At 47.5% G+C, this 17,117-nt stretch overlaps 5 protein-coding genes across 5 annotated transcripts; 4 read left to right on the forward strand and 1 right to left on the reverse strand.

Moving 5' to 3' along the window:
* Window positions 1-514: 514 nt before the first annotated feature.
* F4812DRAFT_452648 (MFS general substrate transporter) lies at window positions 515-2,528 on the forward strand (the record flags this gene model as incomplete). The annotated part of the gene is made up of 5 exons (XM_047936382.1): window positions 515-1,098; window positions 1,275-1,299; window positions 1,353-1,412; window positions 1,470-1,998; window positions 2,053-2,528. 5 exons carry the CDS (start codon window positions 515-517, stop codon window positions 2,526-2,528), a joined length of 1,674 nt encoding a protein of 557 aa, XP_047787152.1.
* F4812DRAFT_440618 (uncharacterized protein) lies at window positions 2,257-3,353 on the reverse strand (the record flags this gene model as incomplete). Its single annotated transcript, XM_047935158.1, has 1 exon — window positions 2,257-3,353. A coding segment is annotated over exon 1 (178 nt), but the record flags the coding sequence as incomplete, so codon positions are not given.
* A 383-nt stretch (window positions 3,354-3,736) lies between these two features.
* On the forward strand, window positions 3,737-4,508 carry F4812DRAFT_440632 (uncharacterized protein). The gene is made up of 2 exons (XM_047935159.1): window positions 3,737-4,178; window positions 4,238-4,508. Exon 1 carries the CDS (start codon window positions 3,834-3,836, stop codon window positions 4,161-4,163), a length of 330 nt encoding a protein of 109 aa, XP_047787154.1. The 5' UTR covers window positions 3,737-3,833; the 3' UTR covers window positions 4,164-4,178; window positions 4,238-4,508.
* On the forward strand, window positions 4,475-6,096 carry F4812DRAFT_141556 (oligomeric Golgi complex subunit 5). The gene has a single exon (XM_047929632.1). It carries the CDS (start codon window positions 4,674-4,676, stop codon window positions 6,045-6,047), a length of 1,374 nt encoding a protein of 457 aa, XP_047787155.1. The 5' UTR covers window positions 4,475-4,673; the 3' UTR covers window positions 6,048-6,096.
* A 1,932-nt stretch (window positions 6,097-8,028) lies between these two features.
* On the forward strand, window positions 8,029-11,869 carry F4812DRAFT_141929 (glycosyltransferase family 20 protein). Its single transcript, XM_047929633.1, has 3 exons — window positions 8,029-8,981; window positions 9,036-10,971; window positions 11,023-11,869. The coding sequence occupies exons 1-3, from the start codon at window positions 8,472-8,474 to the stop codon at window positions 11,583-11,585; spliced, it is 3,009 nt and encodes a 1,002-aa protein (XP_047787156.1). The 5' UTR covers window positions 8,029-8,471; the 3' UTR covers window positions 11,586-11,869.
* The last annotated feature ends 5,248 nt before the right edge of the window (window positions 11,870-17,117 follow it).

Here is a 17,117-nt window from a genome sequence, read left to right on the forward strand (position 1 = left end):
AGCTCTACTATACTATTGTTATGAAAGATTTAGATCGTGATAACGTCATATATACGAATAAGCAAATACTCATCTCATTGTAGTCACTCCAAGCAAACCCATAGGCGAGGAAGAGCAGACTAGAAGCATATCCGTATATGCTTACATCGCCGAAGCCTCTATTTCGGTGATCGGGTTAATGCTGATCGACTTCAGAGCCGAGTGCCCTGAACATGGCACCGGCAGTCGTGATCACAAGTATAGCAATTAGTCGAGACCGATCTATGTCGAACAAAACGAGATAAGTCTTTGCATGTGACCTTTGATCCTTGACAGACACGCGACGGAGTGCGGAGTAAAAGTCACTATCCTGGAATAGAACGAGGAGTCATCCCGGCTCTTTCCCACTTACTCCTCATTCCCGGACCTGGTTATCGGTAACGCGTTTCTGCATCATGTGCTTCACTTATATCACAGGGTGCTACCAAGTTGTGGGCGAGAGTAAGAAATATCTTACGTTACGAGAAGCATCACAATGGGTGTGACCAAGGCATCAGCAGCAGAAGTCGCATATGCAATCCCGCCGCCAAATACCCACCGTGAAGGGCACGACGGCAATGGCGGCAGAGACATCGCAGCTTCGTTCCTCGCTAAAGCCGTTGCGGAGCAGAGAATATCCGTGACTCCGGCGGAGTCGGCGCGTGTCCTACGCCGCATCGACATCGTCATACTTCCTATCATGCTGACGGTCTACTTTCTGCAGGGACTGGACAAGACAACGCTTGCGTACGCTTCCGTGTTCGGTCTGATCGAGGACACGAGACTCGTAGGCGATCAGTACAGCTGGCTGGGCAGCATCGTGTACTTGGCGCAGCTCGTTATGCAGCCGCCTCTGGCGTGGTTGCTCGTGCGCCTCCCTATCGCCAAATTCACGAGCGCTATGGCGTTGCTCTGGGGCGTGTCGCTTACCTGTATGGCGGCTGCGCATAACTTCGGCGGCCTACTAGCGACGCGTTTCTTCCTAGGCGTGTTCGAGGCGAGCGTTGCGCCTAGCTTTGTCGCTATCACTCAGATGTGGTGGAGAAGACGAGAGCAGACTGTTAGAACCAGCTATTGGTAGTAAGTTTGCCTCTATACTCTCTCACAGCCCATACTATATTGCGGTATGGTCCGCGCGTCATGTACAAAACTTGTCTTTGAAGTATTTATACTCTTAAGAGGTATGCGACTTCAAAGATCGCCTACCCCTGAAAACTCTAAGCGAGGCCGAAACGTGTTAAAATCGGATATTCTAGTGCCATGAATGGATTCACGAATATGGTATGCTATGCCTCCTATCCTACAAAGTACTTGCTTTGCTGAAGTCAACGAAGTTTGGCAGTTTGATCACTTACGGCTTGGGCCATATATCGTCACCATTGCATTCCTATCAGGTGAATTATGTGCTTCCTATTATACGTACCGTATTTTAAGCTAACAATACCATCCAGATCATATTTCTATTCTTCGGAATCATAACAATCGTATTCAGCTTCGTCATGTTGGCCTTCATGCCAGATTCGCCGGTAGAAGCAAAGTTCCTAAGCGAGAAGGACAAGCTGATAGCCGTCGAGCGCTTGCGCATGAACCAAATGGGCGTCGTATCCCGCGAGTGGAGAAGCGATCATCTCAAGGAGTCACTCTTGGATCCAAAATCGTGGCTCTGGTTCGCACTAATGTTCTCAATCAGCATCCCGTCCGGTGGCATCTCGACGTTCGGGCCGTTGATAGTGAAGACTTTTGGATTCGATCCATTCGGAACTATCCTCTTCAATATCCCTTTCGGGTTCGTACAACTAGTCGCAACTGTTGGCGGGGCATTTATAGCTCAAAAGATCAAGAAGAAGGGGCCTGTCATCGCTGCGCTTTGTATACCCCCTATAGCGGGCTGCGTGATGCTCATGGTACTTCCCCGAGACGCACCTCACCGAGCGCCCCTTTTGGCCGGTTACTACCTTATTTCCGTTTATCCCGGCATCAGTGAGTATTATAGCACGATTGTCCCCAACAGAGATACTAACGGATATGTAAAAGCTCCGCTCATTTACTCGTGGGCATCTCAAAACACAGCTGGAGATACCAAGAAGAAATGTACTAATGCTGTGCTTTTTATCGGCCAGTCCGTAGGAAACGTGATTGGCCCATTGCTCTACTCACAGAAGGAAGCCCCGGGCTACGCTAAGGGCTTGCGTTCCAACCTGGCACTCTATATCGTAATCATCATTTTAACTGTGATCACTACGACGTATCTCAAGATTCTAAACGCAAGCCACGCCAAGAGACGTGTGGCCATGGGTAAAAGCGCAATTATCGTCGATACTAGCTTGGATTCTTCAGAGGATGCCGCAGCAACGCAGCAAAGAAACGACGATGGCATCAGGAGCGCAGCTAACACCGAGGAAGGCGATGTGACGGCTACAGCTTCGACCAAAGATGTGGAAAAACCTGGTGACCGAGCGTTTGAGAACTTAACTGACCTCCAAAATGAGGAGTTTGTCTTTGTCTTTTGAGTTTTTGCTAGCCCCTCAACACCCGGCAGGGAGGATTTCCACGACATCCCTACTAAATAGGATACACAATATCTTCTGACCTATGAGTTTGAACATCTTGGCCAGATTTTCGAGCTATGTATTTAACTTCTTTGCCTCATATAGGAAATTCTTCGTTTCTTGCTCTATCGTAGTTTAGGTACATAAAAGCTTCTCCAGCTGCCAGGGCAGATGCGTCTTCAGATTAAGGGTGCTTTATTTCATACGGATCATATCTATCGTGGCCATGAAACTCCCTTTACCAAACCAGAGTGTCCAAGTAAACCAATAATAACATCTGCCACGGGTCGTTACTCCAAAGCATGCGAAAATGGCTGAGAAATCGGGTTCGAAGCACAATATGTAACTGAGTATTTGCAAAGTAGATGATGAATCCATAGCAGGTAATAGTCCATACTTTGGTATTATCTTGGCCTGCAATTATCAAATTATGGAGGTTTATGCAGGTACCTCAAAACTATTAATCACGTCGTATGTATAAAGCCATTAATCGTTTCTAGTGGTAGCTCGTCTGATAATATGAAGAGACGGGCCTTGCCGACGAGAAAGTAACTTGGAACTAATACAAAAATTACGTCAAGCATAACTAACTACCTCGACTAAAACTACGAAATGTTCGTACTAAATTTTATTAACTCTGTGCGGTCGATCTGTCCGGTCTGTTTAACGGTTCAGCTTAACAATATCGTCCGATCCATCAATCCATCGACGATCTCTCCACGGATGACGCCAGTCGCATCCTGGCCCTGGCTGTTGGCTATTAAGGCCATTAGCGTCACTAAAGACCTGCAGATCCGGATTAGCAAATCAAACCGACTTTTACATAGTAGGTCAGCATCGGAGCCGCAAGCCAAACTACCTACGAGTGGCCCATGAGAAATCCGGATCCTGGTTCTGGGGTCTGACAAAGGCTAATAGAACAAGTTTCTACCCACACCTCTGACGCAAGCCACAGAAGGTATGCGTTCATGTGGCGTCTGTTCGTAGGTGAGCATAAGTTTCTAGCAAGAGGGGGGTTACATCATATTATACCCTTTGGCTTGTTGATAATATAGGAATAGAAACAACCACTTGGCTCTATAAATTGAAGTAAATCCCCGAGAATGGTTGGAAAACGAACCTGTACATGGTTAACTACGAAACACGCTTCTATTCAGACAACTTTACATACAAGAAATTCCGTCACTTCGCTTCACTTGATCACTAAGTTACGAAGAATAAAATAAAATCTACACACGAAAGTTAACTACCACTTCACAATCCACAATGTCGAACAATAACCAGAACGGCGGACTCCTCGGCGGTCTAGTCGGCGGCGTCGATAACGTGCTAACCGGGGGCGAGAAGGCCAAGGGCCAAGGCGGACTCCTCGGAGGTGTCGGCGGCGCCCTCGGTAGCACGACCGAAGGACTCGGAAACGGGCTGAACTCAACTACCAGGGGAGTAGGAAGCGCCGTGGGCAAGACGACCGAAGGTGTCGGCAACACCGTCGGCGGCGTGACGAGTTCTGTTGGGAACACCGTCGGCGGTGTCACCGGAGCGGGTGGAGCCCCTAAGAAGAACGACGACGGCGCGTTTAAGAGCTACGGTATCTGAAAGTAGGGAAAGTAGCTGGTGGGTGATGCGACATAAGTTAGAGGTACCTGAAGGATTATATACAAGGTATCTACCTAATGAACCTGGGTTTTGGAAATTGGGAATCGGCTTGATTAATGTTTGGACTTTTGTAATAAATCTCTTGCTTCTGAGCGGTGTTGGTTAAAGGAATAAATCTCACTGCGTTGTGCTCAATGACTGACATGATGCATGTGAAAATGCTGTGGCTTTTGTAGGGTTTGTGGCTAGATGCTGAGCTTTTCGTGGCTTGATTTACTGTCACTGTCAATTGGAACATTGAACAGTGGAACACTGAACATACATTGTACATCCGAGTGCATTGAATGGATGCTATCGATTAGTGGGGTTACCTGGTCTAACGGTTGGTGTTCGCAATCTGTAAAGTACAATACAATACCAGGTACCTAGAAACACTGGAACCTGTACAATACATCTCTTTTCAATTTCAAAGGACGTTCAACTCGTCCCGATATCCCGCTAATATCCTACATGGCAGCCCACGAGGATGAAGATGCGTCCTACGTCGATTACGATACCTTTCTCGACCCGGACTTCAGCCCCTCTTCTTTCGCTAATAGCCTTGTTCTCGCTACAAATAACCCCAACGATACTCCCTTAGACCTGTCGACGCCGTTATCTAAAGTGCTTTTCGATGCCCAAGAGGTTGATTCTCATATCGACCTTCTTACTACCCGGTCCGCGATCCCGCTTTTAACCTATACCAAAGAACAGACAGAAGCGAGTGGAAAGATAATATCTGAAATTGACAACCAGGTCAAGAGCTTAAACGAGAGCTATAAACAGCTAGAAAAAGAGGTTATACAAAAACATGCCGAAGCTGATGAAGTACGCCAAGTTGCTGCCAGATTATGGGAAACCTTGAAGCTGGGAAGGTCTGTCGGTCGCTGTCTTCAACTAGGTCGCCAGCTTGAGATCCAACATTCCGAAATATCTAGCTCAGCATCAGCTACTACGACGACTAGCAGCAGCAAAAAAGAGGATCATAGAGCGCTAGTACGCTGCGCACATACCATCTTATCATTACGGGAGATCCTCGACAAGAAAGAACCCGGGGAAGAAGGTTGCGGTCTCGATAGGGTCAACGCGATCAAGAGTTTACAGGACAACGTCATAACGCCGATCGAAAGATCGGTTAAAAACACCTCGGAACAGATCGTAAGAGAGTTCAGCATCGGTTCCGCTTCGGGAACAGCTACTTTTGCGCAGAGTGAGGAGGTCAAGGCTCGAACGATATCTGCTGCTATCACTCTTTACCTTATATCGCCCATTACCGGCGCGAAACCTGATAAATGGACGCCTCAGCTACTCCTACAAATCCTCGAGATATATCTGCGCAACGCGTTACAGAGTTCTATCACATCTCTGGCGAGGTCACTTGCGACGCTACCGTCGCTAGACAGGACATTGGCCGAAATCTCTTCGAGATGCCAAAACATAATCGCCCTAGAGATGACACTTGCTTCAACAAATGCGCCTGCGCATCCACTTCTGCCGGCGCATAAGCACGCATCCGACAAATCCAACCTTCTACAGCCCCTGCTGGCATATCTCGAGACTGGCTCGCTTGCATCTTACTTTTGGAGGACTATGGCAAGCATCTTAGCAACACGGGTTCAAGAAATTGTAAACCGCGGAGGCGTTTCAGCTCGTACATTGAAGGCAAACCGCAACAGCGTAGGAGAAGCCATCAGAGAATGCGTTATCCGGGGCACTCAGCCTCCTAGCACTGTGGCGGCCGCCAAGGGGAAGACCCCCAAAGGAGAGAACGAAAAAGGTGGCGGCGGGTGGGACCGCGAAGTAGCGGTGATGGTTAGTAGTGTCGTTGGCAATCTTGGTAGATAATACCAATACGACAATGTATCGAGTCCAAGCTCCCTACCCCGTAGAAGCGTTCCTGGAAATATGGGTCGCCGTCCCATGTTAGCGGAATCTCTGGAGCGACTATTGATGCGAGCCCCTTTTCCCAGGGAATAGGGACAGCTTTACCGCCCCTGAAAGTGGTGTAAAGCATGTCGGCTGGCAATACCAAGGTGCTACGAAAGGGACATAACCGATCTTCCATGGCAAAATTCTAGAACCGAGGTAGATCTCTGCAAGAATATAGTGTAAAACGCGTAATGCACGATTAAAAAGCACTATCAACCGCATCGCGGGGGTTACCGGGCCGTGAATGCCCTCATCACCCTCTACTCCAATTTACTAGTACTATAGTAACGACAACATGTAATCCCGCAGCGCAAAATCCCTCAACGCTTAATCTCGACGCATCTTTATAATATTATGTACCTACATCAAGCCAAGGCTACATGTGATTTTTATTTACATCCGATTTAAGCGTCTTTTATAAGGGCTCCTTTGGGGCGGAGATTATCGGGTTCGTCACATCGTGGACTAATGGTTCGACTTATATATACAACAATTATATTATTTTTGAGGTCGATTGCCCGACATCTCGGTTACAGATGGACAGATGTGAGAGGCCCAAAGACGGCCCGTTTTACTGCAGTAGTAGTAGAGACAGGTCTCGAACATGCAACATCGCTGCTCTTCTATGTGTGTTAATACTTTCAAGGAGTTTGAATTATATTGCCCGCATCCACTAATAGGAGAGAGATTTATCTAGGGGATGCGACTTGTTGGTAACCAATAACCAAATTGTTATGTAGCCTATTTAGAGGAAGTTTTGTTTTTGTTTTGTTTTTTTTTTTAATTCGTTAACCCAGAAAGGGGTTAGAGAAGCCCCAATCATGATGGTTTCGATAGTGCTTATAAACATGAACGTATTACTTACCGCGCAGCCCTCAGGAGACCTTGTTTGCAGGACTGTATTTAGTGTAGTGTAAACCCGTTCGGCCGACCAGGTTGGGTAGTGATTACGCTACATGTATTCCATGCTTCTTTCTCCAGTTAGAAAGCACCTAATTGCATAGCCGGTTAGGTACTTTAGAAGGTATTCATATTAGTGCGCCTAAGCGTGTTATACCAGTTATGTTAGCTCTTCTTTCCCCACAGAATCACGTTGACACAGTTGCCTTTTTTTTTTTTTTTTTCTTGCCCAGTTGTTACCTATACCATCTTATACGTCATTAATGTACGTACCCCCCCAGAAGAGATTAGTCTGGGGTCCCCCTCCCCCCCCCCGGTTGACCAATGGTATTTCCATGCCTTTCCATTCTTCTTCCTTGTCCATGATGTCTTCCATTGTCCACAATTTCTTCCCAGCCTGTCTTTCAGCATGTGCCAGCGTCACAGGCTCACAAAAAGTCTTACCCCACTACCGAAGACATAGAATTACGCATGGACGTCTGCAATCAATCTGTAATCACCTCAATTACCTCGTCTGGGGAGTTCTGCAACACATAATAGGTCAACTTACCTGATTGCTCGGTTTAACGTGCCTCTTAATTTGACCACCCTTCCTGTTTTTTTAATTAAGTTCGAATTGAGTTCCTTCCATGGTTAGTTTATTATAAAATATATTAAAAAAAAAAAGCACATGCTTTCTACCTACCCATATTCAGCAACCAACATACATACCATACCATATCACCTGCTGTTTACCGCACAGCCTAGACGGAAGAAAACGCCAAGTCTAAATCTGGGGACGAAGAAAGACCGAGATCAGATCACCTTCGAAGGTTGACCTTGCTCTTTGGCTTCTCACTATACTCACTATAGTGGGTTTCCGTGCTTTGGCGCATTTTTCGAGAACTTGTCGCTAGGTATTTGGAGCCCACATCGCTCAGGAGCAAAACCTCCCGGTTGCATTCTACCACACTCTAACCACACCTCTCACCTCTCACCTATCAATATCACTAGGTATATCACTATCAGGTATCATTACTCTAACTTCTATACCCCACTATCGTACCTAAAAAAAAAAAAAAAAAGTAAGAATAAACCAATTATCACGACAACGATGGTTGCCCCGCTATGAGTCCATGCTGTTCTGGCCTTCTAGATTCTACTTTTCCACTGCTTCTCTCCCCCCCTACCTTTCCTTCCCCGTATTTGAAGCTGCCTTTTGCCTACGCATACCTAGCCTTTAGGCTCCCTTCTCTACGTTTTTCTTCCTGGCCTCGATTGCCCTATTGGTGTTGTCCTTCGTCTATTATCATCAGTGTTATAGCCTAACCAATTGTTGTTATAACCCTGCACCTTTTCCCCTTAATCTTGTCACCGCTACATCTCATAGTTTAATAGAACTTCAAAACTGTCATATTATTCTGCCACTTGGTTATCGAGGGGGAACACAACTAAACAGTTATGGCAGAACGTACGCAAGAAACCGACAACCCCGTCGCTAACAGCATCATAAAGGAGGCCGAGCAAATGTCTCTCTCCCCTCGCGAAGCGCTCAACGAAAGCGATTCTCAACAATCGCCTGACCTACCTCCTCACCTTCGAAAGTCTATTACGAGAGTCCCCGTAACTCCAGGCATTCAACCTTCTACCTATTCGTCACAAACAAGCACTGGTTCTACCAACTCGGCCAGTCCGAGCTACTTCACACGGGATCCTGCTGGTCACAGCAGCGGTTCGTTTCGACCACCTCCGACAGATCAGCCATCGGACGGATCTTCTCCAACAAATTTGGTGAAGGGTGCAACTTCAGACCATGAAGTCTTGCGACGGATGAGCATTTCGACGAAGGGGCGGAGAGAGTCTATATCGGAAATCCGAGCTGCGGCTCCTGATTTAGCTCTCAGCGGGAACATCATCTCGGTTACCTTTACAACGCCCTACTCTCTTAAATACCACAAAAATGGAGAATGGGTTAGTTTGATGTAATTTGCGGAGCATATTTGTCTTAAAACTAACGCAGAACAGGAATTGGACCATCGTCGTGGTCAATCAGCTCTATTCGACTCGTTTTCCTACCTTTCGTCCGACGAAGCGCCTTGGAATCATACCGTAGTTGCGTGGACTGGCGAGGTTGAGTCGCCTTCCCAGTCCTTGTCTGCACCAGAGACTATCCACGACACGACTGCTAATATTCCAGGCCTGAGCCATCTCTCCGCTCCCATACCCTTGGACGGAGAAGCGCCGCCAACACCCCCTGAAGTTGACGGCTTGTGGATTACACGCGAACACCAATTGAAGTTAGAGCAACAACTGGCCCACGACAGGCGTATTAAAGCAGTCCCCGTATGGCTTGCCGACGACAACGAGACGAGCGACGAGGGCATTACGCTGAACAACCAGGCACGATGGCGCCGGTACGCTGAGCACACGATATACCCCCTATTTCACTATAAGCAACATGAACCTAACGATGGCCGTTCGGAACGTATCGAATGGGCCGATTACTTCCGTACCAATCTAAAGTTTGCCGATAAGATCATCGAGATCTATAAGCCAGGGGATATCGTCGTGATTCATGACTACTACCTGTTGCTACTCCCTAGCATGCTACGGCAGAGGATACCCAACATGTACATCTCGTTCTTCCTTCATTGCCCGTTCCCCAGTAGCGAATTTTTGAGATGTCTACCGCGAAGAAAGGAGGTCCTTGAAGGCATGCTTGGTGCAAACTTGGTCGGTTTCCAGTCGTATAGCTACTCACGCCACTTTGCTAGCTGCTGTACACGGATCCTTGACTTCCCGTCAGATTCCGTCGGCGTAGATGCGTACGGGGCCCGGGTCGAAGTCGGCGTTTTCCCTATCGGCATTGACGTACAAAAGGTGGAGCAGATGGCGTGGTCAAAGGAAGTATCAGATATGTATAATGCTTTAAAGGACCTCTATAAGGACAAGCAAATCATCGTGGGACGTGATCGGCTGGATAGTGTCCGGGGTGTGGCGCAAAAGCTTATGGCGTTCGAAAGGTTCCTCGAGCTTTATCCCGAGTGGAGGGAGAAGGTAGTCTTAGTTCAAGTCACTTCCCCAAACACAATTGAAGAGGGAGGAGAGGAACCTGAGAACAAGATAGCAAGCAGAGTTAACGAGTTGGTCATGAGAATCAACGGTACATATGGAAGCTTAGGATTCTCACCGGTACAGCATTATCCGCAGTATTTGTCACCAGAGGAATATTTTGCGTTGCTCAGAGCCGCAGACATCGGCCTAATAACCTCGGTCCGGGACGGTATGAATACAACCAGTCTGGAATATGTCGTGTGCCAGCGCGATACGCATGGACCGCTGATCCTTTCCGAGTTTAGCGGTACTGCAGGGAGCCTGCGCGACGCTATACATATCAACCCTTGGGATCTCACCGATGTTGCCCACCAAATACACAACGCTCTCACCATGTCTGCCGAGAAACGTATGGCGATGCAGTCGAGCCTCTATAAGCACGTAACAACCCAGAACGTTCAAATTTGGATCACTAAGTTCCTGCGCAAGCTAGTCGGCACGCTGGCGTCAACAAAGAACCAGAATGTCACACCGCTACTGGACCGTACACTAATGCTGAAGCAGTACCGCGAGGCCAAGAAGCGTCTGTTTATGTTCGACTACGATGGTACACTTACCCCAATCGTAAGGGATCCTCAGGCTGCTGTTCCATCGGAGCGCGTTATCCAAACCCTGAAAGCCCTCGCAGCAGACCACCAGAACGCTGTCTGGATCATTTCTGGCAGAGACCAAGATTTCTTGCAGCAGCATCTGGGCCACATCTCGGAACTTGGCTTCAGCGCAGAGCATGGAAGCTTTATCAGACATCCTGGCAGCGACACGTGGGAGAATTTGGCTGAGAAGTTAGACATGGGCTGGCAGGCGGACGTGGTCGAAGTCTTCCAGAAGTATACCGACCGCGTACCTGGTGAGTTTACCTTATAGTTCTTTAATGGTCACGCTAACGAATAATTGCTAGGTTCATTCATCGAGCGTAAACGATGTGCGTTAACTTGGCACTACCGCCAAGCCGATCCCGAACAAGGTGTCCACGCGTCCCAAGCACTGCACAAGGAGCTAGAGTCGACCGTGGTCAAGAAGTGGGATGTTGATGTAATGAAAGGCAAGGCCAACCTTGAAGTGCGGCCAACGTTCATCAATAAAGGCGAGATCGCCAAGCGCTTGGTCAACGATTACAATTCCGATATTGCACACATAACCTCCGGACCGCAGAACGCCAAGAACCAAGAAGGACGGCTCGAGTTCGTCTTATGTATGGGTGATGACTTCACAGACGAAGATATGTTCAGGGCTTTGAACGGTCTCAGCGGCACACAAGTCGATAGGGATCATGTCTTCACCGTGACCGTCGGTGCCAGCACAAAGGTCACGTTGGCTAAGTGGCACATGCTAGAGCCAGCGGATGTTGTAGAGTCGATAGCTCTCCTCGCGGGAGTTGGACTGAGCGGCGAGGCGCACGAGCAGCTTAGCCAAGTTAACCTTGCTACTGTTGCCGGACTCGAAGGCCGAGTACCTGAATGACTAGGCAAATCGAAGTTATGATTATACTAGGAACAGTAGGCAACATAGAAAAAGCGTGGCGCTAGGTAGTTGGGGCTCGGTCTAGAGGGTTTGTTCGTACATTCGAACTAAAGCATGTCGCTTTTTCGTTCCCACGCAGAATAGCCTCAAAAGAGAGCATAGAACCGCAGACGGCCGACGTCCCGGAGGTGATAGTCGCAATCTCGAGATGGCCTCCTTAAGCTAAGCGGATAGGTGGACGGTTCTCGTTCGGGGTCTACTGCGCCTTGTTTGGATACATGTCTATCTGTCTTCGGGTTTGGGGGAGGCGGCCCGTCCATCCCGAGTATGGGATATATACATAGACACGGTAATAAATAACAGATACCTAACCGTCTGAACTTCTCGAATTGGCAATAGTGTTTTGTGCTATTTCTATTCTGACTTCTATGAAGCAGATAGGATAATCTAGTAGTATTAATTGGTCGTCGAAGCATACATTAGTTAGTTAGGGGGCCGACTAATATACAAAGCAACCCCTGAAATCGTTTGGAGCCATCCGCGAAGAGTGCGTGCAGACATGTATACCTACCTAAGGTTAGGTACCTGATATGTGCTATAATAAGGAGAATAGGAAGTTATAAAGGGTTTTTTTTTCCCTTCGCGCAACTCCAAGGTGCTTATTTTATTAGCTTCGCGTATTAGATGGGATGTGCCGTTATTGGGGGTGGTGAAAGACGAGAAAAGACGAGAAGAGAAGGCAAGGAAGGAAATACGAGTTGGGGCCGTTTCATTTTTATCACGGAAGCTAGGTAATTTAGGTAGGCTTCTAGAGGTAAGGTAAAGTGGTAGATGATTGAGGCGCAATACTGAGAATGCGGGCTCTTCTCCGCGGGGGGTAGTGGTGGTGGTAGAGGTGGTGGAGGTGGGTAGCGTGAGGTGGGTAGCATGAAGAATATGAAACCGCGGGGGCTGGGTTGATGGCTCGGGGTTCGTCTTATGTGAGGTGAGAGAGGGTGAGAGGTGAGATTTAGCATGCTGGCTGTGTGGTGATAGCGGTGGTGGTGGTGGTGGTTGGGGAAGGCTGCGGAGGGGAGAAAGGATAAGCAGGTTGTTGTACGTGGTAGGTAGTACAATAAGTGATAGTTGGCTAGTTTGGGGTAAAGAATAGAAGCGGGAGACGGGAGATATGCATACCTAGGAGGTAGGTAGCGAATGGGCAACGTAGCAGTGCAGTGCAGCGCGTATGCATGGAATAGGTGTCCGCCACGCTGTCATCTTACCGTAGGTAGGCCTCGGGAAGTTATACTTACCTCCTACCTGACCTAGCCTTAGCATAGGTAGGTATTTTAGCTTTTGGGGAGGGGTATGAGAATAAAGTAAGACCGGACATATGCCTCTGATCGTTATCGACCCCGAACCCGAGCCCCCGTCCACGGATATGTAGAAGCGTGGCGTTGTCACACGACATACGAGATGGGAGGAGGCCACAAGATACCGGCACATTGAGGAAAGTTCGGCTGCAGTTGCATGTCCAAGGTTACGTACGTAGGTAGGTACTTGGCAGCAGATAGGCAGATGCAATGGTACCATGCCGCCATCGTGCATAGGGCTGGTAGGTAATTGTAGCAAGCCAGTATCAATCTATGTGGCCTTCCAGACGGTGTATGCAGGTACATGGCTGACGTACATACCTTATACATAGCAGATAATCTACCTAGCCACTGACCAACATGTCATGACCTAATTTTATCTTGTTCTTCAGCCTTATATATGTACCTTGGTATCGTATGGTAAGGTGCGGATGGGTCGACGGGTAGTTCCAGAATCAGCCCCAGGCTGGTAGATACCATCTGGCGTCTCGGGTAGATTAGAGTAGTATAGAGACCATGTGGTATATGCTACATAGAAGAAGAATGTCGGCCAATAAAGCAACCTAGGGTTGCAATTTATACGGATTCTTCAGGAAGACTACCTAGGTACCTATTCTATTTTGAGGAACTGCAACTTGAGAAAATTAGGTATATTTCTGCCTGCTATTAGTTTGCATTATATTAGGAGACGCGTGATGAATCTCAAAAATATAGTATTAGTTAAAGACGAGGAACTAAATATACAACCGGTGTACGTTTGCTAATGTGTAGAATATCATTAAGCTAGGTAGGGTTCTTCTCTGCGTTAAAGCTGCTGCCTTATGCGAGCTAAGATGCTTATGGTGGTGCAAACTCAACAGCCTATTACATCTGCTAGATCGCCGAGTGGGGAGTCCGAAGCCTCTGCTGGGTATTACGCTATGAGGCTCAGGAGAAATGTCTCTGTGAGACTTGGGAGTTTGTAGAATGACGGTGTGAACATTGGTAATATTATGGATTTCATGAGTGTTTATCGAGTTTATAAGATTAGGTAGGCACCTACCTACCAAGAGAGATTTAACCTAGTTCTCATGCGAAGTGCATGATGTTGGATCAAGGATGCTGAAAATATGAATTCAACTTATCGGTCCTTACATCAGTTATAGTAGAGAGAGTGGCATCCGAGTTTTCCACAATATAGATGTAGAGTGTTTTAGATATGAAATAAATCTTTGGCAAACTCTTCGGAATATAACTTAGTAGACAACTCATGCAGTCTATTTTTTCTCTCTGGCGAGGTAAAGGTATAAGTAATCTCTATATCTTGATTGAATAATGCCTTGAAATGGAGTGGCATACATACAGGTTACATACCTTATATTGAGGGGTTACGCCTTAGATACAAGAACTTGACCTAAAAAATCATCACTGGTCCTATAATCTCGATATTCAATGTTAGTAAGACTAGTGTCGAGCTTACATATACCACTGCGTAAAAAAGACATTCATCAAAGGTAAATAGCATGATTGTTGTTGTTGTTGTTGTTATGTCTGGAGATAAGGCTCGTTGGCATTGCATCTAAGGCGCGTGGTATTTAATAGTCCCTCTAATTTCGAGCCGGTTGATAATGATCTGGGAAGCTACCTAGGTACATACCTAGGTAGGTAGATATATATTTCGAATAGGCCATAGGTAGTGCATCGATGGTAGTAGCTTCCACCTGTATATTCAGTTCATGAGGGAAGCGGATTCTTTACCTTCTCGCACACGAGGGGCGTCTCAGAGGTAGATACCGCCATATCATAGTCTAAGGGCAAGGAAAAGTTATGAAAAGTTACTTTGATGGACATATCAAGGCGAGGAGGTACTTGGTAGATATGGCCTGCTTTTTATGCTGGGCGCCAACTCCGGCAACTCGAATCTAGGCTCATTCAGCAATCGACTTATCTTCGTCTTTAATTTAGATAGTTAATCGCCCTCATCAAGTCCATACTATAAACTTCTCACTTCTTATGTCATAAAAGCCCTCTCCGAGTCTAGCGCATGTAAGACGGCTGGATTGTCTTGGGACGAGGGATTTAGGCACATTAGCAAACAAGGTGCTTAGTCTATCCTTTTCGCATCATACAGCCAGCCGTAGACTCGGTCGGAAATCGAAACGGCACTCCCAACCTTGGAAAGTCCCGTGTCATGGAAAAATGGAAAAATGGAAATCTCCGAAGCGCCGCGAGACTGACGGGGCTCCGAGCAAAATGAGATCACACGCTCTTGGGCGCTGCGCTGTAAGATACCTATGTGTAAGCGGTATAATCCAGAGATACTTTGATACTTGGACGAGTTGCCTCAGGTTAGGTACCTACCCACCTAGGTAAGTTTCCTCGTGAGAAATGCCGAGCTATGTTAGGTACCTAACCTAGACTGTTGTGGACCAAGCTGTTGCTATCGGCCGTAACAAGGGCGCTTGCAGCAAAGATGCATATCGTGGGGGTTAACACGCCATCCTGGAAGCACACGCAAGGCTGGAAGAGAAGTAGAAATGTCCATCTCTGCATGCAACGTTATGATATAAGTTTCACGAAACGGGCTTTCATAAGCAACTTGGTAACATATACTATTACGAAAGGTACCATTGTTTGCGACGCGGCGGGTGTCTTCCCAAGTACATACCTACCTACCTAAGGTAAGTACCTACCTATGCATATCTGCATGCGTACCTAATGCATGGTAGGCTCCGAGCTAGGGACTTGCCTGCGCCGGTCTTCCCGATGGACAACAGGGGCTAAAAGAAAAGGAAAGGAAAGGAAGACAAGAAAGGGAGAGAGAAGAAGAAAAAGGGGGGAAACGAAATAGATTGGCTTAATTGTCGGCTTCCCGGGGTCCCGATAAGCGGCCGGGGAGATGAATGAGGCCGGGGAAACTACGGGATCGAGGCGGAGTTGTAGAATTTCAGTAACCGGGGGGCAGGAGCGCGACTTAGAGATCCTTCCTCCTCGGCATCGGTACCGAAAACGGCAAAGATTTGGGGTTAGTGGGACTTTAGATGGCGAGAGATGAGGGATACCAGCTGGAAGGGTTTGGTTTTAATACACTATTACAGCTGCATGCATTAGGTACGGATGCAAGATTGATAAAATGCTGCTGCATATATGCTTATTACAGTATCTAAGGGAGTTTCAAAACGTTGCAACATTGACCGGAGATAGAGAGGCAGATGTTTCGTTTCCCTATTCCGTAGGGCAACGCGATGAGCCAGGGCCATCCTTGCTCAACCCTACTGCTGTTCGGGTCATTCCATCGTCACCACGTGGCGTAGGGATTATATTGCCAGGCCCCCCTGAGACCCTCCCTTCAGACTCGGGACTTCGGGACTTCGGATCTACAATAAAAACGTGGGTTTTATGCAAGACCTCGGTGTGGAAAATGTTTCCGTCAACGAATAACAATTGTGTTGGGCTACTGTAGGTGGTACCTTAGCTTACCTAGGAGGTTCGTATCGTATTGTACCTACCAATCTATGGTGCCTAGATTTAGGTACTCGTGTATGATTTGTGGTATGTTGCTCGGTTCGAATTCAATGACACGCGCAGCGCCGCCAGACGATTATGCAGAACACATTTTGTACAGTGGGTAGTAGTACCTTGCAGAAAATATACGAGAGCGTTATGGAGTGATACGCTCTTGTCTGACCAACTCCCGTTATGCATACCTAATGGTCGGATACAAACGAGCGAGAACGGGATTGGTCGTAGCGTAGTATGCTTCAGAGGCACCTTTTCTAGGCGCTAAGAGGGACTGGTTGGCGTGGGATGGCTTGGCCTCGAGGATAGATAATGTCAGCTTGATTACTGACACCCTCTGGAAAAGGAAGATACAGTATTTTCCTACCATACGGCTTGCATATAGTCCTAAAAGAAAAAGAAAAGGTGCAGCATTGGCATGGACAATCTCTCTAAACCACGTGCCAGCCCAGTAGATATCTATCCCAGTAAAGTCGTGCATAGACATGCCGGAATGATGGAAAGTGGAGAAAGGTAGGACGCCAATTCGTCACATCTCAACCTGCCAGGGACACGAGGTAGTATCTACCTACCTAAGCTCGCGATTGGAGACTTGGCAATGCGGCGTGGGCGTAGATGGTGGTTAACTCATGGCATGTAGGACCTATCGCGCTGCAAGGTAGCACTCTTCTTGCGCAACCGA

Source organism: Daldinia caldariorum, assembly GCF_022478825.1.
Source record: "Daldinia caldariorum strain CBS 122874 unplaced genomic scaffold F4812scaffold_17, whole genome shotgun sequence".
Classification (NCBI taxonomy): Eukaryota; Fungi; Ascomycota; class Sordariomycetes; order Xylariales; family Hypoxylaceae; genus Daldinia; species Daldinia caldariorum.